The sequence below is a fragment of the Hylobates moloch genome, unplaced genomic scaffold (assembly GCF_009828535.3).
Source record: "Hylobates moloch isolate HMO894 unplaced genomic scaffold, HMol_V3 SCAFFOLD_3, whole genome shotgun sequence".
NCBI lineage: Eukaryota > Metazoa > Chordata > Mammalia > Primates > Hylobatidae > Hylobates > Hylobates moloch.
In genome coordinates, this window is record NW_026652278.1 from 104,816,252 (window position 1) to 104,842,795 (window position 26,544).

The 26,544-nt window shown below is 39.9% G+C and overlaps 3 protein-coding genes across 9 annotated transcripts in view; 2 read left to right on the top strand and 1 right to left on the bottom strand.

The window, feature by feature from the left end:
• AP1AR (adaptor related protein complex 1 associated regulatory protein) overlaps positions 1 to 891 on the top strand; it is a 44,750-nt gene extending 43,859 nt beyond the window's left edge. The window contains exon 11 of the mRNA XM_058436640.1: positions 773 to 891. The gene's annotated coding sequence lies outside the window, so the exon portion shown is untranslated. The remainder of the gene's footprint in view (positions 1 to 772) is intronic.
• Positions 892 to 1,315: 424 nt separating this feature from the next.
• TIFA (TRAF interacting protein with forkhead associated domain) lies at positions 1,316 to 10,722 on the bottom strand. 3 transcript variants are annotated; one of them, XM_058436641.1, is made up of 4 exons: positions 10,450 to 10,696; positions 8,974 to 9,034; positions 6,541 to 6,632; positions 1,316 to 2,981 (listed from the first exon to the last, which is right to left on the bottom strand). In XM_058436641.1, exon 4 carries the CDS (start codon positions 2,961 to 2,963, stop codon positions 2,406 to 2,408), a length of 558 nt encoding a protein of 185 aa, XP_058292624.1. In that variant the 5' UTR covers positions 2,964 to 2,981; positions 6,541 to 6,632; positions 8,974 to 9,034; positions 10,450 to 10,696; the 3' UTR covers positions 1,316 to 2,405. The 3 variants fall into 3 exon arrangements, with proteins under 3 accessions (XP_058292624.1, XP_032001392.1, XP_032001403.1); XM_032145501.2 differs by lacking the exon at positions 6,541 to 6,632; XM_032145512.2 differs by lacking the exons at positions 6,541 to 6,632; positions 8,974 to 9,034 and having other exon boundaries at positions 10,450 to 10,722.
• Positions 10,723 to 11,367: 645 nt separating this feature from the next.
• ALPK1 (alpha kinase 1) overlaps positions 11,368 to 26,544 on the top strand; it is a 157,791-nt gene continuing 142,614 nt past the window's right edge. For 3 of the 5 annotated variants that reach the window (XM_032145537.2, XM_032145552.2, XM_032145553.2), the window contains exon 1: positions 22,258 to 22,333. The gene's annotated coding sequence lies outside the window, so the exon portion shown is untranslated. Of the gene's footprint in view, positions 11,398 to 22,257; positions 22,334 to 26,544 lie in introns of those variants that run through there. The other 2 variants (XM_032145551.2, XM_058436642.1) reach the window with 1 other exon arrangement.

A 26,544-nucleotide genomic window follows, 5' to 3' on the forward strand; every position in this document is an offset into this window, starting at 1 on the left:
CAGAGATGCTAACTTTGTAATCAAAACAATTCTTAATACTAACCAATTGCTCTTTCATTATTAAAGCGTTCATTATTATTTACTACTGGAGTTGGGCTATGGAAAGTGTTTCTATTCTTCGGAGAACAATATAAACTTTTAGCAACCCACTCTCTCCTTTGCCAATCTTTTAAGAAAAAAAATAGAAAAAAAATTTAATATTTCTCAAGTTGAACAAAACCCTTTCCAAGATTTACATTAGGAGAAATCATTATTCTGTACGAGATTTTTCTGGCCCTAAATATTACTTAACACATTGTTTGGATTCAATAACAATAATACACGAATCCCTTAATATTAAATTTATAACTTAGAAACACATTCATCAGCCTCAAAGACAAGAAATAGAGGTGAAAGTCTTCCAAAATAGTCAAAATGTGACAGTATACACACATTAAAGTATATACACTTCACTCATAGAACGCCTTTACCATGAGACGACACACTGTAAGCAATTCAAGCTGGGTGATCTGGCTGTAAATCCACATCAGACCAGAAGCTAAAATCCTAGAAAGAATCAATAGAAAATAACCTTATATTAAAGGGGGTATATTAGTTTTCTATCTGCTGCTATAACAAATTACTGCGATTTAGTGGCTTACGACCAACACAAATTTATCATCATAAAGTTTTGTAAGTTAACAAGTCAAACATATTCTCACTAGACCAAAATCAAGGTGTCCACAAGACTTTGTTCCTTTCTGGATATTTCTTTGTCTTTTCTGGCTTCCAGATGTCCAATGCACACTTTCCAGCTTCAAGAGACTGTCCACATTCCTTGGCTCATGACCTCCTTCCTCACAGCAACAGCAAGTCAAGTCTGTCTCACACCTCATCATGCTGACATCCTGATCTGCCTCTCTTCCACTTTTAAGGATCCGGTGATCAATTGGGCACACCCAGATAATCCAGCATAATCTATTTTACTTCCATCTGCAGCCTTCATTCCCCTTTGCCACGTAACAACACAGTTACAAGTTCTGGAGACTAGCATATGGACATCTGGACATCTTTGGATGGGCCATTACTCTGAGCATCACAGGGAATAAACAGGAAAACCAGACACAGGAACTCAAACAGTCATTCAGGCCACTTTGTACAGGGACGAATATTTCATTCTACTGGAATAGTCCCACGGCTGGGGAGTCGGGATTAGGGTGCTGGACATCACATACTACTGCCCGGGAATAGACTGATGGTATGAATCAAGATGAGATTTAAAGCCTCTTTTGGTAAGAGGCTGGAGGGTTCACAAAAGCATTTTTAAAAGGCTGTTACAAAAATATGGACCTCTTACTACAGGAAATTTCATTTACCCGGAAAACTGTACAGCAAGCCTCACTACCTGGCAATGCTACAATTTAACTTAACTGAATGGTTACTTCATCTACTTAACAACACTAGCTACCTTAGTTAAGTTGAATAAGTATCTTAAATAAAAAAATTTTTATTTAAGAACTGAAAAAGACTTTTTTGAAGTTAACATTTTAGAAATATTTAAGCGTTTATTATAAATATTCACATACATTTATCTATGTAAAGTGGCCCAAGAACAGTTCTTTCCCTTATTTAGAAAAAAATTCAAAGAAAATGGCTAATTAAACTTTGATTTTATTATGTACATGGATACTATTAAAAAGGTGAATTCGTGAAATTTTAAAATTGTGTATAACACATAAAAGTCAAACTTCTAATTTGGTAAGTAAATAAACCTAAACTTAACACAGTGGTTCTTTAAAATGTTTAAATATTTGTCTTAGATGCTGAATATAGACAAAGAGAACTGTCATCTTAGGATTAAACATACTATAATTCTGTAAAAAGAAATCATAGAAAAGTAAGATAGTATTTCTCAAATAAGTGCTCCCAAACTAAAACCACAGTGATGCACAGACACTAGCCTAGAACCTATTCCAGTGCTGCAAGTACTGACAGGCTGCAAACACCAGTAACAACCTGCCTGGAGCCTTGACCTTGAAAACAAATGGCTGTTGTGAAATGACGTGACCAAACCAAGAAATGGTTCCTTACAAAAACAAAGCAAAACGCAAGATGAAAATCAAGCAGAAAAAGAAAATAATATAACCTTATTTTGAGAACACGACTTCATCTCAAAGGATACTTTTTGCATATTAATCCTCACAGATGAGCACTTAAAATAATTTTATGTAGATCCAGGAATACAACAGGTGACTAAGTTAACGACTAACACAATTTACAGACTTCAAAATGATAATACTGAATTCCAAATTTCACAGCATAACAGATGACTATAATATACTACCCCAATCAACTCTTATCTAGTGTCTATACAGCATCTACAGAGCTCTTCATTCTTCATATTTCTCTTCTTAGACTTTCTGTGTTCATGACTCATTTTCATCCATTTCTGTCGGAGAACTGCTTTGGGAGGAGCAGAGCGAATAAGTGCCATACTCGGGTATGGGCCTGTGTGGTGGCCAGTCGTTTTCTTGCAAGAGTGATCTTGGAGATAAAATAAATTGAGTCTCAAAAAATTCCAATGACTCGCCATCTTCCTTCTCCATCAGAAACTGATACTCTCCGAATCTGACCATGCACCTGTATGGCAGGTCCATTTTATTTAGGTAGCCCAGCTCTCTGCTGTCCACGATCAGATTGGTCTTTTTACTCATATTTTTTATTTCAAAGGAGAGAACTGAGCTGTTGAATTTTTTAAACAGCTGCAGAGAAAACTGAACTCGGGAAACCTGTTTGTCCTGAAAAGTATAATGACAGATGCTGGAATTTCGACCAAATTTCACCACTTCACTGGAAGGGAGTTTCTCTCTGTTAAAAAACCTTATTGACTGAAATATTCCACACTGCAACTGGCCAGGGTGGTAAACCGTCATCTGGAGACAAGTTACTGTCTCTTCTGTGTCAGCATCTTCAAAACTGCTCATGATGTGCACAGGGCCCACCTGCAATAATTAAATTACCATGTTAGTTTCTGCTTATGCTTGAGGCATTGAGAACTTTGATTCTAACGTTTTGAGGAACATCACCTGATAGGCAATTTATTTGGACTTTAAGAAAACAATACATAGATAATACTTTCAGTGAACTAGTAGATATGTGAAATCTTATACCAAGCCCTATAAAATTGCTACACTAGCTTCTCCTATCTTTTTCATTTCTAGTTTGACTATAACACCATACATAAAATGCAGAAAATAACAAAGAATGATTTTTGATAATAAAATGATTTGAAGGAAGCATAAAGAAACCTCAGTTCCTCTTTCACCTAAATAGAGTGACTCGAGTCCAGAGAAAATATGACAGGTGTACTTTAAAAACAAAATTAGGAAATAAAAAATCTCTTTGGTTTGAACACCTTCAGAGGATATATACATAAAGAAAACATACAGTTTATTAACTGGATTATAATTATATTATGAATTGTGAAACCTGGTTAAAGAAAGAAATTTAATAGTTACAAACAAACAATTGCAACATTTATCCTTTATATCCACACTTTGATTTCTAACAGGTAAATGATTAAAAATAGTAAATGCTTTAAATGGTTATTTTATTCTACAATTTCAAATTTTAGACATTACTTTTAAGAATATGTCTCGGCCGGGCGCGGTGGCTCATGCTTGTAATCCTAGCACTTTGGGAGGCCAAGGCGGGAGGATCACAAGGTCAGGAGATCGAGACCACAGTGAAACCCCGTCTTTACTAAAACTACAAAAAATTAGCCGGGCGCGGTGGTGGGCGCCTGTAGTCCCAGCTACTCGGAGAGGCTGAGGCAGGAGAATGGCGTGAACCCGGGAGGCGGAGCTTGCAGTGAGCCGAGATTGTGCCACTGCACTCCAGCCTGGGCGACAGAGCGAGACTCCATCTCAAAAAAAAAAAAAAAAAAGAATATAAGTCTCCATGAGTTGGTTCTAATTATCACAGCCTGCACTGGTATCAGAATTGTTTATTTTTGTCAGTGGTACCCAATGACTGGATGGACAAACTGTCATTAACTACAAATAGCACAGTCTAACTGTTGTTAACCACATCCCTTGAGAGCCAGTGGCCTGAGGTGCCCTCCACCTACACTTCACTTCATATATCTTTGGTAATTAGTACAGTACTTAAAAGCAGTATAACAGGACAGGAGAAATAGCTACTAAAATTTTTGTGAAGTTACTTCAACAGAGAATTGCCATTTTAAAACTAATTTAGTTTTTTAAAAGTGCATGTACATGATTTTAAAATTCAAACACTAACAAAGGATTTAAAAAACAAGTATTTCTCCCCCACCTGAACTCTGTCTTTCTCTCCTAGAGTACGACCACTGTAAAAGCTACTTTTATCCTTACAGAAGTTTTCTTTACATAACCAGCATAACTATGTGTGTACACTCTCACACACAGAAACACACATACAAGCACATTTCTCCACAGAGAAAAGAAAATTTCCTACACAAATAGAAACATGCTATACTTAGTTCTGAACCTTTCTTTGTTCTTCTTCTTTTTTTTTTTTTTTTTTTTTTGAGACAGGTCTCTGTCGCCTAGGCTGGAGTGCAATGGTGCAATCTCAGCTCACTGCAAACTCCACCTCCCAGGTTCAAGCAGTTCTCCTGCCTCAACCTCCCTGAGTAGCCGGGATTACAGAAACGCACCACCACACGCAGCTAATTTTTGTGTTTTTAGTAGAGACAGAGTTTCGCCATGTTAGCCAAGCTGCTCTCAAAACTCCTGAGCTCAGGTGATTCACCTGCCTCGCCCTCCCAAAAATGCTGAGATTACAGGCGTGAGCCACTATGCCTGACCAATTTTTCAATTAATAATACATATGGGTGATAATTTTCCCATATCTACACTTACAAATATACCTCATTCTTTAACAGCTGCACAGAATTCTGTAACTGTAGCACGGCGAGAAGTTACACCAGTACCCAGAGAGATGCTGAGTGCCGCCTGCATTCCTTAGATGACTCTCCCTTGCTGCGGCTACCGGACACTGTCTGCTTATACTGATTTGGGGTTTGGAGATAATCAGTCTTAAGTGAGATTGATTTGTAGTTTTATTGTTTTTTGTTTGCCATTTATATTAGATGTTGGCATCAAAATTATGCTGGTTTGAAATATAAAAAACAAAAACCAGAATATTTTCCTTCCCTTTCTATCTTGCTGGCATTTCCTTTTTTTTTTTTTTTTTTTGGAGACAGCGTCTTGCTGTCACTGGAGTGCAGTGTGCAGTGGCGTGATCTTGGCTCACTGCAACTTCTGCCTCCCAGGTTCAAGCAATTCTCCTGCCTCGGCCTCCCGAGTAGGTGGGATTACAAGTGTGCGCCACCACTCCCAGCTAATTTTTCATATTTTAGTAGAGATGGTGTTTCACCATGATGCCCAGGCTGCTCTCGAACTCCTGAACTTAGGCAATCCTCCCACCTCGGTCTCTCAAAGTGCTAGGATTACAGGCATGAGCCACTGTCCCCAGCCCTGCTATTTACTTTTAAAATATAATCTTGCCTTCTGTTTTACAAAGTTTTGCTGCTGGGAATCAAACTCTCAATTTATTCAATTATCCAACAAATGACATAGCTAAGCAATATTTCTTTTCTATTGATTTGAAAATGCATCTTCAATTTTATTTTCATAATATATTTCTGAACATTATTGCATCATATTGCTCTACCCAAGCAGGCCACAGATGCCCAGCTATAAGCAGAAAAATTGAGAAAAATCCTCAAAATCCTGTGCCAGGGGTGGTAAAACTTACTACGAAACCAAAGTCAGCAAGAATTAACACACAATGGGTAGAACTGGTTAATCCATCTTACACTGTGATTTGAAGACACTGTAATTGTGATAATAAAGTCTCATTATTCAGGAAGCAGACAGCATAAAAGAATAATTATAAGTCATGGGATGATGCATTAGCAGTCGACAAGAAAAGCATTTGCTATTAACAAGAGCCTGAAAAGAAGCGTCAGAAATCTGTAAGTGATCTCCAGCTTTATTTACGATATGCTGCCATCAGTCTAGTTCATTCTTGGACTTCAGGCGATAAGAATTCCAAAAGGAGAACTGGATTAAAAACCATGGTGTATTTTGGATATAAATAGTCTTTTGGTAACATCCAAATTTTGTTTTTGTATGCTTTATATAAGCTATTACTTTATAATTCAGTCTTCTGAGCAAATCAACCACAAGAAAAGCTTACCCCATATAGGTTCTTATACTCAGTCCCTAGGACAGATATATTATCCACTGTTAGAGAGAAAAAATGGCATTCTGGTTTATACCTCAGTGGCTATGAGTGTCTTGGTGTAGATCAATTATCTGGGTTTGATGAATCTCTGGGTTCACAATTGTGAACTCCATCCAACAAACACTGAGGTAGACTGCATTAGTGTCAAATATTTGCTACCCCCTCCTTGCAGGCCTGTCCCTACCAGTTCTGCCCCTTTAAAATGATGATCCACTTCATTAACAACCACATCAATGAAACATGAATGGCAGTGATGCAGAAACTTACTTCCAAGCAGAAACTTAAAAGCTGCTGTGTAGTTCCACCTTCCCTCTTTCTTTTGTCAAAACATCGGCAGTTCCCACAAGGAGCAGTTCAGTCTGGGTCCCAGAGGGAAGAGCCGAAGACAGATACACAAAGGACAGGTAATATTAGCAAAAAAATCAACCCTTCTTCCAATAAGCCACTAAGATTTTTGAGGTCATTTGTTACTGCACTGTATCAGAGCCTCAGCTGATGGATGCATTCACCTATCTTATGAAGGTATAAAGCCACAGCAAACTCTGACAGTGATATGGTTTGGCTGTGTCCCCACCCCAGTCTCATCTTGAATTATAGCTCCCACGATTCCCACATGTGGAAGGGACCTGATGGGAGGTAATTGAATCATGGGGATAGGTCTTTCCCATGCTGTTCTTGTGATAGTGAATAAGTCTCATAAAATCTGATGGTTTTATAAGGGGGAGTTTCCCTGCACAAGCTCTCTCTTTGCCTGCTGCCATCCATGTAAGATGTGACTTGCTCCTCCTTGCCTTCTGCCATGATTGTGAGGCTTCCCCAGCCATGTGGAACTGTAAGTCCATTAAATCTCTTTCCTGTATAAATTACCCAGTCTCAGGTATGTCTTTATTAGCAGTGTGAGAACAAACTAATACAGACAGGAATAAAGTTTATTACTTATTTCATGCCTTTCATGTGCCAGGCAGACTGCTAAATCCCTGACACACTGTAACCAAGTACCTCCATTTTTCTAAGTCATAGTTTAATTTTTTATTTTCTCTTTTCCCCTTCCCCCTATGCCCCGCTTCCTACTTAGACCTTCAGAAATGCAAATGTAACCTTTCACCTCTCCTGACCAGAAATTCCCCACAGGGCAAGTACATCTAACTATGTGCTCCAAGACAACCTTAACTTTGATCTCCCTTGGAGAGTTGACAGTCGATTTGCAGACCAAAGCATGTCCCCACAGAACTCTCACCTCCAGGATGTGGCCTCTGAACTCACACCTACTACGAGGGCATGGTGAGAGTATGCCCACTTGGCCACTTATATAACTTATATTTCTGCCCAGGAAGGTGCCAACTCAACTGTCTGATAGATGAAGCACCAGGGAACCGGGGGACTCCCTGCTCTGGCTCACTTTCCACTCTACTTTATAAAAGAGGCCCACTTTCTGCTCCAAAAGTGAAGCAGCACATTCTGGGTGTGGATAAAGGCAGGACGTTTTGTGCCCCTTTCTCCAAGCTAGCTTAGGAATTCACTTTTTTTTTGTACCAGACCTCACTCTTGTTCATTGGACTCTGCATGCAGCGGGCAACTAACATGCTTTTTGGTGACAACAGGTCATCTAATTTTCAAAATAACCCTGTGAATCACTGCTTCACTGATGAGGGAGCTAAATCTCAGAGGGTTTAAAAACCAGCCCAGATCATAAATCCAATGTCAAAGACAGGACTCAAACTCTAATGCATCCTCTCTTAACCATTACAAACACTGCCTCCCTGGTTACCAGTTACTTCACAAACTTTAGCAGTTAACCTGCAGAGAAGGGGGACATAAAGGTGTGTGGGCTACAACCAGCAAGGCACCAAATAAGAATCTAATACTAGGGAAGGAAATACGCCATTAGTGCTACCTCATAGGAGGAACAGGCTCTGAGGCACCAGGTTACTGTGAATATCAGTTATCCATAAGCCTGGGTATATAAATGTTAGCATGGACCTAGTAGTCATCGGTAATTGTGGCAGGTTGTTTGGAGACCATGTTGATCTCTGACCTCAAGGAACTTAGAAACGAATCCATTTGTTTATCCTCAAAGCCACAAGGTCCCTCTACAAAGTGGCCTGAACATTGTGACATTTCAGAGTGGTCAGCAGAGAAACAGGAAAGACAGAAGCTGACAATTAAAATAATATACTTAAAATTGTTAGATTTTAAAAAATCACTGGTGCACATTTGCTCAAAACAGCATTTTGAAATCTGTTAGCCATGTTATCAAAGAAACAGGGCAACAATGATTTTATATAGTGATAACAATGGTTACCTCTGGAGACAGAAACTGGGGGCCCGGGATAGGAAGGAGACTTGCTCTCCACTGCACACACACTCTATACCTTTGGAATTTTATACCACGTGCACTTCAATATCTATTCAAACACTTAACAAATATTTTCTTTACAAAATCACCAACCCTCTGATTTTTATGGAATTGACAGTGGTTGGGGATTAGCAAAGTATTATTAAAGGGGTAAACTGTGATATCTGACATGGAAAAGTTGTAAAACACTAATATCTGACAAACAGTAATATCTGTGTTAACAAAGGAAATACGATAAATATAGAAATAAAAATAAGCACTGCAGTTGGGAACTCTGTCTCTGAAAGCTGAATACAGAAGGCATAGATGCTGCATTCTTGAGTGTCCAGCTCTTCTGTGCTTACCTGGGAGGCTTAGAGTTGGGAAGAGAAGAGTTAGATCCAGGGCAAGGCTTCTGACTCCTCTCTGGGGAAAGAAGAATGGATACGTGTAGAGGTGTTATGTGCAAAAACAGCACCTCCACCTCTGCTACCGTCCCTGAAACACAACACACACACACACACACACGTACACACACACTCACTAAGGTCCTGCAAAGCCCGTGAAGAGAAGTACTACCTCTCCTTGCCAAAGGGTGTTCGGCCTTAAAATGTCATAAACAAAAAGATATACAGAAATATTTTCGCTAAAAGGACCCAGGTGTCTAAGCAGTTTAACAGAAAGCTTGGCACCCCTGGGTGGTCATGCATGCCAACAAGATTTCTCACGCTTTCAGAAGTCTATTTTTTAAAACAGGATTGACTATACTAATGGGGTCTGCTCTGGATGGTGAAAATGTTTACTTTCATTTCCCCCCAACCCCCTCACCTCCCCAGTTCCCCCTGAATATATTCTCAAGAAAGAGTATGTCTTTGGGTGGTTGCAAGTAGGAAGTTTCAAGGCTTTTCTCCCTAACGAATACCGAACACTGAGCACACAGGAGGGGAACAGAAACTTGGAAGCAGAGCAAAGGACCAAGTTATCCTCCTGCCTAACCCTGCTCAACAGGATCACCCTGAAGTGTGGCTCTGAAGACATTTGTGAACTCTGGCACAGCTGTTTGGCAGAATTAACACTAAAGCCACAGGTCTTGCAAAAACAAAGAATCAAAAAAAAAAAGTGAAAACCAAACAGCAGGAGGAAACCCTTAGGAAAGCTCGGTGTCTTCCAGACATGAGATTTTCGTTCTCCCACTCTACTGGACTGGCCTGACCCGGGATACAGTCCCACTTCCCGGTGGCTGCGGACATCCGCAGTGAGGCTTAGTGTGGATTTTGGCTTCAGAGGATTTGGGAAATTCCACCTTTCAATCTGAAATCTGGGGAAAGTCCCAGAAAACAACGGATTACTATATTTCTCTCAAGAACCAGACTGAAGCAAGGAGTCAGGTCTAGGACCAAGGACCTCGGCACTCCAGGGAGCCCAGGGCCCCTCAGAAAGGTCAAGCTTGGCCACCGAGAGCGTGGGGCCGCGGCAGTTGGCAAGGGTGGGGTCACGCACAACTGCTCTGGAGCCACAATGCATAAATGGCAGTCGTTTTTGTTTTCTCATTAGAAAAACGTTGCAAAGAATACCAAAGTACAGAGAAAACACACCCTTATCTCCAATGTTTCCTCGTTTATGTAAATATTCTCATATTTTATAAAACAGGGAGGTGCTGTCTATAATTTTTGCAGGCTTTCCTTAGCATATGGTGAGCGTGTGCCAGGTGAGCAGGAGCGGCGGCGGATGACTTCCGATCCGACACCCCCAAAATCTCCTGGACAAAGCTTCTGTGTTTGCGGGATAAACAGAAAAGGGCCAGTCCCCACCTCACCCCCAGCCCGCCGCCCCGCAAGTACCTGGGGCTGGGGAGTCCGTGAACTCTCCTGAGCTGTTCGGCTCTCCCGGCTCAGAGCGAGGGGAATCGAGGAGACTGGGCACAGCCTGGCGGTGGGCGCCCGGTCGCTGCTCCTCCGCGCGGGCAGGTGTGAGCCCCGGGGTGCGGGGAACCGAGCCAGGGACCAGGGACTGCGAGCCGCCGATCCTCCCGCGCTCCCGCGCTCCCGCGCGCGCGGTCTCACTTCCCACTGGCTGGCAGAGCACTTCCTCTCGCGCCCGGGGACTTTGTAAAGCGCGCAGCTGAGGCGCGGAGGTTTTCAGGCCCCGCCCGCCCCACTCGCGTTCCCGCCCCTTCCTTCCTCACGAGGTGACCCGACAGCTGGCGCCTTTCTCACGAGGCACCCAGCCCCGTCGCCGCCTCTCTCAGTTCTCTGGCAGGGTTTGGTGCGCGGTTCACCGACCCGGACCGCGCCTTCCCAAACGAGTGGCCTCTCCGGAGAGCCCGATTGGCGGGCTAGAGAAAAGAAGGGAACTGGATCACTTCAGCATTAAGGGGGACTTTTCCCCAAAATGAGTGTTGCCCCAAGGCAAGGCGGGGAGTTGAACTAATCTTTCGGTGACTCCAAGGATACAAGCAAGCCAGTGCGTGGCATGCACGAGCTCCTTCTAATCATCGCAGTCCCCCTTACACATGAGTAAACTGAGGCTCAGAGAATGGTGGAGTGTGGCGAGCAGAAGTGGAATTTTTTTTTCTTTTTTTCTCTTTTTTTTGAGATGAGTCTCACCGTGTCGCCCATGCTGGAGTGCAGTGGTGCGATCTCGGCTCACTGCAACCTCTGCCTCCCGCAGAGGCGGGATTTGAACTTGCTCCAGGTTGCCCTCACCTTACACCCAGCAGAGCAGTCCAGTCGCTTTCTCTGCTGCCGCTTCCATCGGAATGGACATCCACAGTCCACAAGTAAAAGCTGGTACATGACGAAATGGGAAACACCTCTCAGGAGTCCTTTATAGCTTAGAATAAGGTAATGCTACTTTTCCGTCTCAGTGAAAAGGTTTGGAATGACCTAAGTGTGAACAACCTAAGAAGAGTAGGTGTCAAGAGAGGATAGACCTGGGCGCTGTGGCTCACACCTGTAATCCCAGCACTTTGGGAGACCGAGGTGGGCAGATCACGAGGTCAGGAGTTCGAGACCAGGCTGGCCAACATGACAAAACTCTATCTCTACTAAAAATGCAAAAATTAGCCAGGCTTGGTGGTGGGTGCCTGTAATCCCAACTACTCGGGAGGCTGAGGCAGGAGAATCACTTGAATCAGGGAGGTGGAGGTTGCAGTGAGCCCAGGATGGCGCCATTGCACTCCAGTCTGGGCAACAGAGTGAGACTCTGTTTAAAAAAAAAAAGAGAGAGAGAGGATAGACACTGTAGAGACCAGCGATCCCTGTTGGGAACTGGTGTCACGGAAGACTTTTTCCACAGACTGGGGTGGGGGCCACGGGAGATCGTTTCAGGATGATTCAAGCCCATTTCATTTATTGTGCACTTTATTTCTATTATTATTGCATTGTAATATATAATGAGATAGTTATACAACTCACCATAATGTCGAATCAGTGGAAGTCCTGAGCTTGTTTTCATGCAACTAGATGGACACATTTGGGGGTGATGGGAGACAGTGACAGATCATCAGGCATTAGATTCTCATAAGAAGCCAGCAGCCTAGATCCCTCCCATGAGCAGGGTTCCTGCTCCTATAAGAATCTAATGCCCCAGTGATCTGACAGGAAACAGAGCTCAGGCAGTAACACAGGTGATGGTTAGCAGCTGTAAATACAGATGAAGCTTTTCTTGCTGGCCCTGAGCTCACCTCCTGCTTTGCCGCTGGGTTCCTAACAGTCCATGGACCACTGCCAGTCCATGGCCCAGAGGTTGGGGACCCTTGCCATAGAAGTAGAAAGAAGACTGAGGATAGATAGAGGAAGGAGGACAAGACTTGGCTTGGCTGAGATCATAGTGGCCTACTTCTTCGCATGGGAAACCAAATTCTGATGATGGAAATGAGTGGAAGCCCCTTGTCTGTGTTCTGTCCTTGAGTTCAGGAGAGTTGCTTGTTTGTGGATCAGTTTCACTGGCAATAAAATGACATTGATGTCCACTTGATAAAGAGGTTCTATGGGTGCGGTTAAGTTTTGAACTGTGTCAGAGCTAGGTATAATGAAGTACAGTGACTGTGGGGAAAGAAGGGTACATTTACATGTGAGGCAGATTCCCGTAAGGGCTGCAATTTTGTTAATCATCAACATTTATTATTTCTTCTCTAGAAGTGACAGTCAGGGTACCTTCTCTCAGCTGATGAACATGACAGGAGGTGGAAGATAAGACATGCTATCTGATTATGTCAGTGAACTCATACTATAGAACAGTATTATCAGAATTGGAGTTTCCAATCCCTAATTTGAAAACTGACAAAAGGCCCAGAAAATTTCTAAAAGCTTGAATAAGGCCAGAGCCCCAAAAAAAAGTGACTATTTCTGTACTTTCAATTTATTAAGTTTTCTGAAAATCACCAGGGGACATTTGCAAAAGAAGCAATTTTAAGTCACTCATATCTAAATTAGGCAAAGTAATTTGTAATGTGGGCTTTATTATTGTTTCTGTTTGCATAAAACCATTAAAAATGATTATTTTTAATGAAGAGATTATTTTACAGTTTTACTACAGATTTTACTTGTTTTATTTTTATTCAAGATCGAAGTTTAAACAAATAATGATAGCTTTTCCAGAAAAACATGAACATCATTCTTTGATAATGAAAATGTATTTACTGTTAAAGAAACACAGTAGGAATTTTAATTAGGCAATGAAAGGTACTAGACGTTTCAGGAAGGGGTTTATACAAATATCCACATCTCAGGCTATTATTTCTCTTAAAACAAGCAAATTACTAAAGTCTGAAAGTACTTTGTCCAAAGTTACATCAGACTGAGGAAATGTAAGTGTGTGCCTTCCAGTGTGTGCCGTTACAAATATGCTAATGAGAACACAGCAGCTGGAAATCACCTTTGAGGCCCTCTTATTGCGGTTTTTCTTTTTGAAAAGAAAAACCAAAAAACAAAAATATTTTTGTTTCAATGTGATGTGTCATTTTGATAAATTCATTGTCTGATCCTGACATAGCCTTAAAGTGTGAAACTTTCTCTTGCACATAGAACTGCTCATGGGCTGCCAACATCTTTTAAATTAGACAGACGCAGTTAAACTCTCCTGTGAATTCAACAGGATTTTAAACTTGGTTAACCTCACTTGCTACAACCAAGTGCCCTGAGTGGTGTTAGGGTTATAGGAAGTAACATAAATGCTTTCAGGAAAAAATTACAAGAAACCCTTCAGGGAAATGACTATCCTAAAAGTTGGGCTAGGATTGTATTCAGAGTAGACGAAAACAGTAGGCATGTGTTATTGATACAGAAAGGAGGGATTTACTGTTTTAATTACCAATGACTCATCATTTAATTTGAAAATAACATAAAATGCCCATAATCCGTTATATTTCTATCCAGCTTTGAACAACTTGAAATTTCTAAATTATATTAATGTTTTAAAAAAGTAAAAATTTATCTTGGCTCTCCTATTCAATTAATGGCATGCCATCACTTCCTCTTTTCATCATCCCCCATCCCCATGACATGGATCAACATAATTTCTAATTAAGTTACTTGGTTGTTTGGAAATACAAAGTTTTTCCATGGCAAGAATCTTAGGAGTTTTAGATATTTTTGCTAGCCCATAATTAAGATGATGTACATAAATGCCTACTGTATGTTATTTAACATAAAAAATAAAAGCAGCTAATTTGTGGTAATACAATCACACCATGTAAAAAAAAAAGGTGCATGTTTGTATTACTTGCTGATAAATGAATTATATGACCTTGCTTTCTGTCCAAGGCATTCTAAGCACCTGAGACCCACACTTGTCTAACTCTCCCCTGCCCAGCCCTGACGTTTAAGTTACGTGCAGTTCAGCTCAAGTGTGTCTCACCGCCTCATGGTGGATGCTCTCTGCTAACATGTGAAAACATTTAGAATCACCTGAGATAGCTGACCTAAATCGTTTTCCACTAGTTCCTAAATGAGGGACAGGCAGCAGCCCAAATCTCTTCCTCTTCCCTGTTCTTGAAGTCAAGTGACCACAATTAAAATTAATAACTTAAAGCCGAGCCCGGTGGCTCACGCCTGTAATCCCAGCATTTTGGGAGGCCAAGGCAGGCAGATCACTTGAGGCCAGGAGTTTGAGACCAGCCTGGCCAAACTGGTGAAACTCTGTCTCTACTAAAAATGCAAAAATTAGCCATAAGTGGTGGCATGCACCTGTAATCCCAGCTACTCAGAAAGCTGAGACATGAGAATCGCTTGAACATGGGAGGTGGAGGTTGCAGTGAGCAGAGATCATGCCACTGCACTCCAGCCTGGGCAACAGAACAAGACTCTGTCTCAAAAAAAAAAAAAAAATAGAATAAATAAAATGAGCAATTTAAATCTATGTGTGAAGGACGCACTACTAAAGAAAACACAGAGTGCAGAACAAAAATGCTAGTATTTGTGGAAAAACATAAATATGTGAACTATCCAAGGAGATACAATGGATAATCTTGGTTAATTCTGAGGAGAACATGGCTGACAGAGGACAGAAGGCTGGAGTCAGGCAGAGAGTTCTCATTGTGTCCTTTTTCCAATAGTTTGGCTTTTTGTAATTATCTTCATGTGTTACAGTTACACACACATACAGCTTTTTAAAGAAGAGTCAAGTAAGAGAAATCCAAGAGACAGGTCTCAATGCTTTAAAGCCTCAATATTTTTCATATGATGGAGGTTTACAACAAAATTCAGGCTCTCAAGAAAACAGTCAGATGGTGAGGAGAAAAGTGGATCCCCTAAAGACATGGCCCCTCAAGGGTGCAGGGAGAGGAATGAGTCAGCCTGTTTGGGCCGTCATTTCTGTCCCACCCTGGAGGCAATTGTGGGAAAGGTGCTGTGGGAGGCAGAATTCTAAAATGGCTCCCTAGGTCTTCACCCCCTAGTATGCACAGTCTGTATAATCTCCTCTTGAAAAGGGGCAGAACCTATAAATATGTTGTAATATCACTATCGTGATTAGGTTTATAATCAGTTATCTTTCTTTGAGTTAACAAAATAGGAGATGATCCAGCTGGGCTGGGCCTAATCAGGTGAGTTTTTGTTTTTGTTTTCTTTTTTTGAGACAGGGTCTCATTCTGTCGTCCAGGCTGGAGTGCAGTGGTGCGATCTCTGTTCACTGCAACCGCCACCTCCTGGGTTCAAGCGATTTTCCCACCTCAGCTGAAACTACAGGAGCATACTACCATGCCCGGCTAGTTTTTTTATTTTTTGGTAAAGATGGGGTTTCACCATGTTGGCCAGGCTGGTCTTGAACTCCTGATCTCAGGGGAGCCTCCTGCCTTGGCGTCCCAAAGTACTGGGATTACAGGCGTGAGCCACTGCACCTGGCCTAATCAGGTGAGTTATTAAAGGTAAAAGGACTTCACCCTTCATGAAGTCAAAGACACATGCTCCTGCTGGCCTGGAAGGAGCAAATATCCATGCAGGAGCTGCCTATGAAGGCCACATGGCAAGGAAATTCCAGTGGCATCTAGGAGCTGAGAGTGGCCCAGTCAATAGCTAGCAAGAAAATGGGGGCCTCAGTGCTGCAACTGCAATTCTGCCAAAAACCTGAATAAACCTCGAAGGACCCCAAGCCTCAGATAAGAAGTACAGTGCTCTCAGCTCTAAGTGTGCCCAGGCTTCTGACTGACAGAAATCTTGAAATAATAAATGAGTGCTGTTTGGTTTTTTGTATATCATAGAACCTTTATTTTTCCTCTAAGTTATTAAAAAACTTACATAACATCCATGCTGTAGTTATGACACCATTTATAGATGTGTAAAATGCATCTTCATTTATATATATTTTACAGATAGTTTAATAAGTGCTGCTTTAAGCTGCTAACTTTGTAGCAACCTGTTATGCAGCAATTTAAAAAGCTAACACAGTTGCTTTTGTTAGAGGGTCCCAGTCAATTATGAGAGTCCTCAAGTTATTCTGGCCTAAAGCCCCCAGTCACTCATTATGAGGGCTTGAGGCCATGTAGGCAAGCATGGGAGGAACTGATATGGGGGAGTACATTATTCCTACCTGTCGTATACTCCCCTCAAATCGAGTAACTTGATTTTTTCCTTGTTGAATCTAAACTTTCTCAAATAGTACTCGTCAGTGTAATTTTTAGTAAAAATCAACAAACAAAAAAACCTCTCCCCTTCTTTAATGTTACATTTAAGTATTTATATTTTTATACTTCAAGTGTTAGTACTTTTCCCTTAACTTTTATTTTATTTCGTTTTTTGAAACAGAGTCTCTGTTGCTCAGGCTGGAGTGCAGTGGCACAATCATGCCTCACCACAGCCTCAGCCACCTCGGCTCCTCCCACCTCAGCCTCCTAAGTAGCTGAGACTACACCTGCCTGTCTAATTTTTGTATTTTTTGTAGAGATGGGGTTTTGCCACGTTGCCCAGGCTGTTCTCAAACTCCTAGACTCAAGTGATCCACCAGCCTCGGCCTCCCAAAGTGCTAGGATTGCAGGTGTGAACCACCATGCTATGAATTACTAGCTTCCCAACAAGGAACAACATTTTAAACCACTAATGAGGGATCATAAGGTATACATTTTTAACACAATGATTTTATTTCCTCATAAAGTAAAATAGCAAAATTTGGCTCAGACAAGTGCCACATCTGGACTAAGTTCTTTTCTCATCCATCTCTCTGATTCTTTCTTTGTGTTTATCCTCATTGTGCTGTCAACTAGGTATGTAAATCTGAAAAGAAAGTTCCAAAATGGCACTCTAGTTCCTATCCCCATAGAATGTCACTATTCTCTGATATCTGGGGCCTTCAAGTTTATTACATATTAAAATGGTTAAGGTGACCTTGAATTCATCTCCCTACAATGCTGAAGCACCCTCGGAAGGATATAGCCCCTTCTCAAAGTATGTACCCCTGTATATTTTACTTAATCTAGGCTTCAATTGGAAGATTCTCATCCGACTCTACTTATTCATCTTACTAGGTTTGTTTGTTTGTTGTTTGTTTTTGAGATGGAGTCTCACTCTTGTTGCCCAGGCTGGAGTGCAGTGGTGTGATCTCGGCTCACTGCAATCTCTATCTCCTGGGTTCAAGTGATTCTCCTGCCTCAGCCTCCTGAGTAGCTGGGACTATAGGTACCCACCACCACCCCTGGCTAATTTTGTATTTTTAGTAGAGATAGGGTTTCACCATGTTGGTCAGGCTATTCTCGAACTCCTGACCTCAGGTGATCCACCCGCCTCAGCCTCCCAAAGTGCTAGGTTTACAGGCATGAGTCACTGTGCCCGGCCTAGGATTTTAAAAATATTCCATCATCTGCTTTCTGCCACTGCTTTACTGATTTGTTCTTGTTATATCTCTCCTTGACCTACTTGCCAAGCCAAAGGACACTTTTCTGTCCTCATCCTACTTCACTTCTCTGCATCATTTATTCTTGTTGACCAATTTCACTTCATTGACACTGTCACTTCCATCTACTTGGCTTTTAAGAAGGCTTTCCTGAGTGTGTGACCTGTGCAATCCATAGGGCCCTGCACTCAGAGTCCCATGCTTGTATCGGCTATCACCAACCTGAAATGCTTAATATTTTTGAACAAGAGGCCCTGCAGATTCTCTTGCCAGTCCTGTTTTTAGGATATACTTTGTTTGGTTTTTCTACTACTGTTCTAGGTGTTCTTTACCCATCTCCTCTATGGATCTCTCTTTTTCTGCATGAATGCCAGTATTACCAACTTTCATCTCTGTGGCCTTCTTTCTATCCTGTACATTCCCCTTTGGTAATATCTAACTACAATTATAGTGTTTTGACTGCCTCTAAGTCATTTATCCATATTTCTGTGTCTCTCACCTAGGCCTGTGATTCTATTTCCTAAAATTTCTTTCCCTTCCTTTTTATTCCATTGTTACTGTCATTAATTAAGCCCAGTCATCACTTCTCTCTAGAATATTGCAGTACTCTTCTAACTCATTTTCCTAATTCCAGTCTTGCCTCCTAATCCACCCACCACCAGGATCCCTCCCTTGCATAAATCTTGCTCCATACTCCAACCTTCCCACAACAGTAAGTATTCTTTCTAAAACAGTTTTATGATTTTACATTCTTTGAAATTTTCTGTTTTCTGTTTTTTTTTTTTTTTTTCTTGAGATGGAGTCTTGCTCTGTTGCCCAGGCTGGAGTGCAGTGGTGCAATCTTGCCTCACTGCAACCTCTACCTCCCGGGTTCAAGAAATTCTCTGCCTCAGCCTCCTGAGTAGCTGTGACTAAGACATCCGCCACCAAGCCCAGCTAATTTTTGTATTTTTAGTAGAGACAGGGTTTCACCATCTTGGCCAGGCTGGTCTTGAACTCCTGACCTCGTGATCCGCCCTCCTCGGCCTTTCAGAGTGCTGGGATTACAGGCGTGAGCCACCGCGCCTGGCCCAAATTTTCTATGTTTTCAATATAAATATCCAAACTCCTTAAAATGAAACACAAAGACCTCCTATTATGAGCCAACTCTTGCCAATTTTTTCCAACTAATTTCTGGCCACATCACTACTAATCCATCAATCACTGTGATTGCCTTAAGTGCATTGCTTGTGTGCACAGTCTGAATCTGTAGCACCAATGTAGCACTTGACACAAAAGATTCTCTAAACATGTTATTGAGATGAACAAATGATATCAGCTTGTATCAGCATTTTATATTCTATATTCAAGATGATAAAACCTAGAAAATCAAAATGAATATGATGCTGCAGCCAGTTTTCCTGTGTGTCGTAATGTATTCCTTATATAGGTGTACATCTCAATCACTTAAAATAGTTGAAATTTGTGTAATGAAACTTCCATCTTTGAAATCTTACTAAAATTCACCACTGGATTATAAATGAGACATTTTGTCTTTGTGTTTTACATGACTCTAAGGATCTTACCAGGAATCCCTGTTGAAGACAATCTTGACTGTTGTCCAAACTGTAAGGAAGATAATATCTCGTATGAGATCCCTCCTCTTATATCAGTGCCATTGCCTCTCTCTCCATACTCAAGTGTACAGTGCCCTTTTTTAGGCTCTGAAATGTACAGCCCTTCATCCTAAACACTGTATTTCCAACATTTTTACTCGCCTACCCCCAAATAGAATTTTGCAAAGACAATAATTCCTTCACATAAAGTCAATATTCATCTTTCATTATAACTTTAGATACAAAGGGTCTAAATCTGATATTGAATAAACATAACTCATACATTACTCTTTTAAATGTATCCAACACAAATTTTATATCCTAGTGATTTGATGTTCCCCATCGTCCATTTAAAAAGGCATGAACAGGCTGGGTGCAGTGGCTCACTCCCATAGTCCCAACACTTTGGGAGGCTGAGATGGGTAGATCACTTGAGCCCAGGAGTTCGAGACCAGTCTGGGCAACACGGATAAACACTGTCTTTACAAAAAACAAACAAAAAACAAAAACAAAAATTAGCCAGGGGTGATGGTGTACACCTGTGGTCCCAGCTACTTGGGAGGCTGAAGCAGGAGGATCACTTGAGACCAGGAGGTCAAGGCTGCAGTGAGCTGTGATTGTGCCACTGCATTCTAGCCCGAGTGACAGCCCTATCTCAAAAAAGTTTAAAATTTAAAAAATTTAAAAATAAAGACACATGTACAGTATCTTTTTTAACAATTAGAAATTTTATATCATTCCTGTATTTCCTTAAGCTTCTATTTCATTTCACTTCATCCATAGAAGTTTATCCTAGTATAAAATAGTTTCTATACTTGAAAGTTTTTGTCATATTTCTTTACAGTAAAAATATGTAGGCCAGGTGCAGTGGCTCAAGCCTCTAATCCCAGCACTTTGGGAAGCGAACGCAGGCAGATCACCAGAGGTCAGGAGTTCGAGAGCAGCCTGGCCAATATGGTGAAACCCTGTCTCTACTAAAATACAAAAATTAGCTGGGTGTGGTGGCGGGTGCCTGTAGTCCCAGTTACTTGGGAAGCTGAGGCAGGAGAATCGCTTGAACCCAGGAGGTGGAGGTTGCAGTGAACGGAGATCACACCACTGCACTCCAGCCTGGGCATCATGTCTCTCAAAAAAACTACATATTTAAATTAAACCTTTCTGGCCGGGTGTGGTGGCTCATGCCTGTAATCCCAGCACTTTGAGAGGCCGAGGTAGACAGATCACCTGAGGTCAGGAGTTCGAGACCAGCCTGGCCAACATGGTGAAGCCCCACCTCTAGTAAAAATACAAAAAATTAGCTGGGCGTGCTGGCAGGCACCTGTAATCCCAGCTACTCGGAAGGCTGAGGCAGGAGAACCGTTTGAACCCAGGAGGCAGAGGCTGCAGTGAGCCGAGATTGTGCCACTGCACTCCAGCCTGGGCAACAAGAGCGAAACTCCGCCTCAAAAAAAAAAAAAAAAAGAAAAGAAAAAAGAAATTAAACATTTCTATTTTTTGTGACCATAGACTCTAAGTATTAAACTTTCTTAAAGATTGAATTTTACAAGTATTGATTCATAATTGATGAAAAAGACAAAAATGATATGTTTTGATGAATATTAAGTGATAAAATTTATTCAAAAGTCACTTCTCAATAAGATTTCTGGAGTTTTAAAAAATTAATTCACAGATGAATGTCACTTATAGTTGGAATAAAACAACATTCCACAAAAATATACACATAGAAGAGGAGAGGAACTGTGTTTACATAAATAAATAGAGATAGAATTTTGTTATAGCAATGCCATTTGGTTATTTAAACTTCTAAGGTCATATATTAAACATTACATAGCGATCTATCCCAGAAAAAAAAATGTGTTTTAAGTGATCTAGCAACTGACTATTCAATTATTTCCTCCTATTTTGTTGTAAACAATTGACTTGCCAAAGCATTTATGACCCAGCTTTTGGAGTCCTTCTCTCTCTCAGTTTCTAGGAAGTATACCAAAGGCTTTACCAAAATTTATCAAATTACTATTAATAAAACCTATTATTCCTTCACTCTAGAGGAAACTTCTTTAACCCAGCAGCTCAAAAAGGATTGAGAAAATTAAAATATTGTTCATGTCAATAACTTTTCCAATAAAATATATTTTGACATTTAGAAATCTTATGTACTTTTTTTTTGTCAAAATTTTGAGTTGCAGTTTTCAGTTTTTCCATTGAAGGACAATGTCCACTGTGTAACTCAATAAGACACTTTTCACTGTCAAACTAGTCAGCCTAATCAGATATTCTATCCAAAAAGTCCTAACTTTATTTTCCAATTCAAATAAACCTAGCAATATATGTGTCTCTGTGATAACAAGCTCACTTCTAAGACAGAGCACAGAATGAAGCCTTAATGTGCATCTGTCTTTTGCTAACAGATTTCAACAATGTCACATTCATTGTTTCTTACTGACATTCTCTCTTCTTGGCTCTAAGAGGACTCTCCATTCTTAGTCTAAATAATAAGTTTTTCTTGCACTTTCATCAGGAGAAGGAACTTTTCTATAGTAATACAGCTCCCAGAATACCTTTCACCGAAGCAATTCCTAAAGGGGTGTGTCTTATGGTGCAAGATTGCTGAAAGTCCCGGAATTGAATTACACAACCATATTCTGAGACAGTCACAGGATTGGTTTTTTTTTTTTTTTAAATTCCTACTTCCTGAAACTGAAGCCGTTTATGAGAAACAGTGTATTTCAGAGAGGCTGTACCAGAATTAACTCTGCTCAGAGTTAGATTTGCTGGTCTTAAAGTACTTTTCCTCTTCATGATAAAAGTGAGTATCATCCTTTAAATGACAAAACGCAGTAGATGGCATAATATATGAGGAAGTATTTTTCCTAAGTGTTGACTCAGTTTCCATCTGCTGATCTTCTCTATATTTAAATAACTTCGGAGCTCTAAGAACCTTTGCACTTCTATAATAGAAACTTTCCAGAAAGGGAAGGGTGAGTTGGTGGGGTGAAGGGGGTGGAGTGGGGAAGGGGAGGGAGAGAAGGGAAGAGTTACCTACAATAGTAAACTGTAGTCATTATGAAGGGGAGAAAGCAAACCAGTTTTTCATAAGATTTTAATAACAAGGTTCTTAAGTCACTGAGCTTCTGGTCTTACTTGTCACTTAATTGAGATGTTTAATTAAAGGATTGTTAGGATTATTTATTTGAAAAAAAAAAACTCTATGACTTTTGCCTGGAATACATAGGTAATAATAGAAACTACCACTTTTATGACAGCATCAGTAATTTTGCTAGGAAACAGGTAGATAAGGCAGGAGACTTACTCATCTCATATGGGAAGAATTGACGGGAATTCTGAGTGCATGAAAGCATTGTTTAGAGACAAAGCGTCTAGAAAAATTAAATTCCTTTGCATGTCTATTTAAAAGAGTCCTTTCATTAAAAAATTCTAGTGTTTGAAATTAGTACTTTAGAGTACTTTGGAAAGCCACAAATTAAAACCTTTAAGATGGTTTGGGATTTGAGGATGCGTGAGGGTACAAACAGAGCAGGATCAGGAAGGAGAGGACTTTATGCCACAATATAATGGCATCTCTGTTTGCAATATATACTTCTCTCTCTTTCTCTCTCTCTGTCTCTCTCTCTCTCTCTCTCTCTTTTACTTTCTTTTTACTTTGTGCCACTAATTCTCTTATAAGAAACAATATCCATTTAATTTGGGGTATAATTTTTGCACTTGGGATACACTCTAGACTCTAGAACCAATGTCAAGTCCAGTCCTTGTCTGCTGACCGAAATAATTTACTTCTCTCTTCCCACCTCCTTCCCACCCCATCAACCTCAAGCCTCAAGAGAAACAAAATACTTAAAATTATTTTAGAAATAACTCATTCCCCATATCAAAGATCTTTTAAATCTGAGATAAATCTCTCAAATTCTTCCCCCAAGAAGACACCAAAATTGTATAGCATCTCTATCTGCATGAGTAGGAAGCCAATAATTACTTTAAACTTTTCAAAATCTATTTTAAGCTGTAAAGGCATGTGTAAATTATGATGGATATTAGCATTATCATATAAAATAATACGGTGATGAGCTTGGCTGATGTGTTAAGCTGTAACAATACCTCCCAGCAAATGCCATGTGATCTAGGTTTGGATTTAGAGCCTGAAGTTTTCCTTAAGAATAAGTTGGTGCATTTCAAGATATTTCTGAAATTCCATTGGTCCTCCTATTCCAAACAATTTTACTGATCCCTTTCCCATGAACACAAGGCATGAATTGCTTTTATTGTTCTCTAATCTATTGCAGAGAATGATGGCTTTTTGGCATAAGCTGTTCATTGTAAATTATTTTCTTTCTTGAAATTTTGAATATCTATGGATTGAAGAACTCTTAAAGGAATCAGCATTTAAACTTTTGGTGAAAATACATTCCATATTTTTGTTTTTTGTATTTTGTATTGTATTTGTTGCCTCTCTATATGGGGGAGTCTTTATTTCTTGTTATTGATGGTGACAACTATTTTTGCAGAATGTTGTAATATGCTTTATTTATAGAGAACTGTGGGGTAGACAAACTTAAAAGAAAGAATATTATCTGGTGCTATCATTCTTCTATGTCTGAAGAAAAGAAGAGATGATTATAACTTAAATATCAGGTACATATAAATACAACTTTTCCTAAGTATGGTATACATACTACTGATTTTAGGCAGTACATGTCTAAACTTTAAAATTTTGAGTTATTTGCTAGCTTAATATAAATTAACATAATTTGCTTATAAAACCTAGAATTTCATGAATACTATTGTTTAGGAAAGTGTTAAGTAAGAAGTTGAGCTAATTTACTATTGATTTTAAGGAAATGATTAAATAAATAATATTACAGGTAATCTGCAGATTTGGCAAAAATTTTGAAGATGGCATGCAAATGGCTGAAGTTTCAGACATGCTACACTAATGCATTTGAGAAGTGGATATTTTCTTAGCCAGTGCAGTATCTGAACTTTACTGGGCCTTGGTTACAGTGCTCAGTTGATAATGCAATCTGTTCAATTTCCTAAGTATAGATGTACAAAGTATTTGACAGAGAAATATTTTATCAAACTTTTATCACACCTGTAGTCTAATAAACTATTATATTTCCTCGTGAATTATCATATAATTGAAGGGATGCAGAAGATAGCCAATATTTTTTCAAAAAGAGTGATAGAAAGGGTGAAATATCTCAGCGTGAATACTACAGGTTCATTCTGCTTGTTTCACTGAACTTCTGAACTCAGGGGCGGCGGGGGGACTTTAAACATTATCTAGATCAAGGGCTATTAATGGATCATAGTATGTGCCAATGGCTATATGCAATAATTTCATTTCTGGGAATCCATCCTAAGGGGGAAATAATTCTAGATAAGGGAAAAATTCGCAAACATGTTCATCATAAAGTCATAATAACAAATAATTGCAAGCATTCTCATGAAAGGGGGAGGTTAAGCAAACAATGCTGTACCCATAAAACATGATAGGATAAAAAATAGTACCAGCACAGGAAATACTAAGTGAAAAACAGACTCAGGATTGAATAACTTGTATGCATACAACTATTTACATAAAATGGTATAGATATAAATTCAGAAATATTCTAAAAGTGATTGTTGTCTTACAGTGATAGATTGTTTCTTTCCCACCCTTCTCTCTATTTCTTTCTACATAACATGATATTCTTACAAAAAATTTTTAAATTATTATATAATATACTCATCATTTTTTGAGAAAGCAAATATAGTTTATTAAATAGAACTATATTGCTATTAATATATAGTAAATAAAACTATGCAGCTTTGGAAGATAAAAGTTTTTCCTTCTTTTTATTGGCATACAAATAACCGGCTATGTGAAAGAAGAGAGGATGGAGTCTCAGTGCTAGGAACAAACAGGTGCAGCAGAGTCAGTGAACAGAGAAGGAAATACCAATTGAAACACTTACTATTGGTTCATTTTTCTTGTGTTGATTGCTTCTCTGTCAACTGTAGCTTTTACTTCACTCTGATAATTCTTTGGCTTAAAGATAAAAAAAAAAAAAGGCAGGGAAGTGAGAATGGAAACTTGGCCTGACCTGTGTGCAAATAACCTCTTAACTCATTTATTGTTCTTATGGATTTCCATGTTTTGGATTTTGTAATTTATATCTGCACATATTGTACTTATATTCGATTTTGTCATGTCTTTGTATATATTCCTACTGCACCTCAAAGTGCCTTGTGTCATTGGCTCACCCAGCACTGCTTTGACCTTAAGCCCAGCACATCTGGTTACTGTGGTTCATTCTCCTCAGTGCATAATATGCACCCAAAATATCTGCAGAATTGCCAGCAAGAGCCTTGTCCGTTCATAATTACCTTTTTTCCTACAAAAAAAAATTAGAACCTCATGATATGTCCTTTTAGTTGGCATTTCTTCACAATAACTTCAGCTCTAATTAAAGTTTGGACACTGCTGGTCAGCCTGTCATCATTTTCCAAGATAACTATATCATTACCGAGAAATTTTCTTCCCTGAGGTCATGCCCCAAATAATTATTGTAAAAGATAATAAACTGTAAGTGGTAACATCTCTTTTGATATATTAATGTATTAGGTTTGACATACACTTCTGAAGATTGCAGGTTACTCAATAAGCAACATTTGAAGACCTTTGAGCCCAGATTTTCTGTTACTCTAAACCTACCCTCTTCCTTGGGACATGAGAAAGTTGGTTTAGGCTTCTGAAGGCACAGCTTGCCAGGGCAGCTCAGCAGCTGTTAGAAGCGCCCTTACTGTGTTAATTCTGTGCTATACAGACTCCCGCACCATTGTGTAGATAAGGTTAGGCTCTCCTTCTAGCTTTCCACTCTTTCAAGCTCTCTGTGGGGCCTTCTTGGGGCACATCCCTTGAATATATTTTCACTCAGTAGAGTGACCTCTGATCACCTTATTCCCAAGCACATGTTCTCACCAGAATGTTCATCAAGCTCTTGTGATAGAGACTTGTAG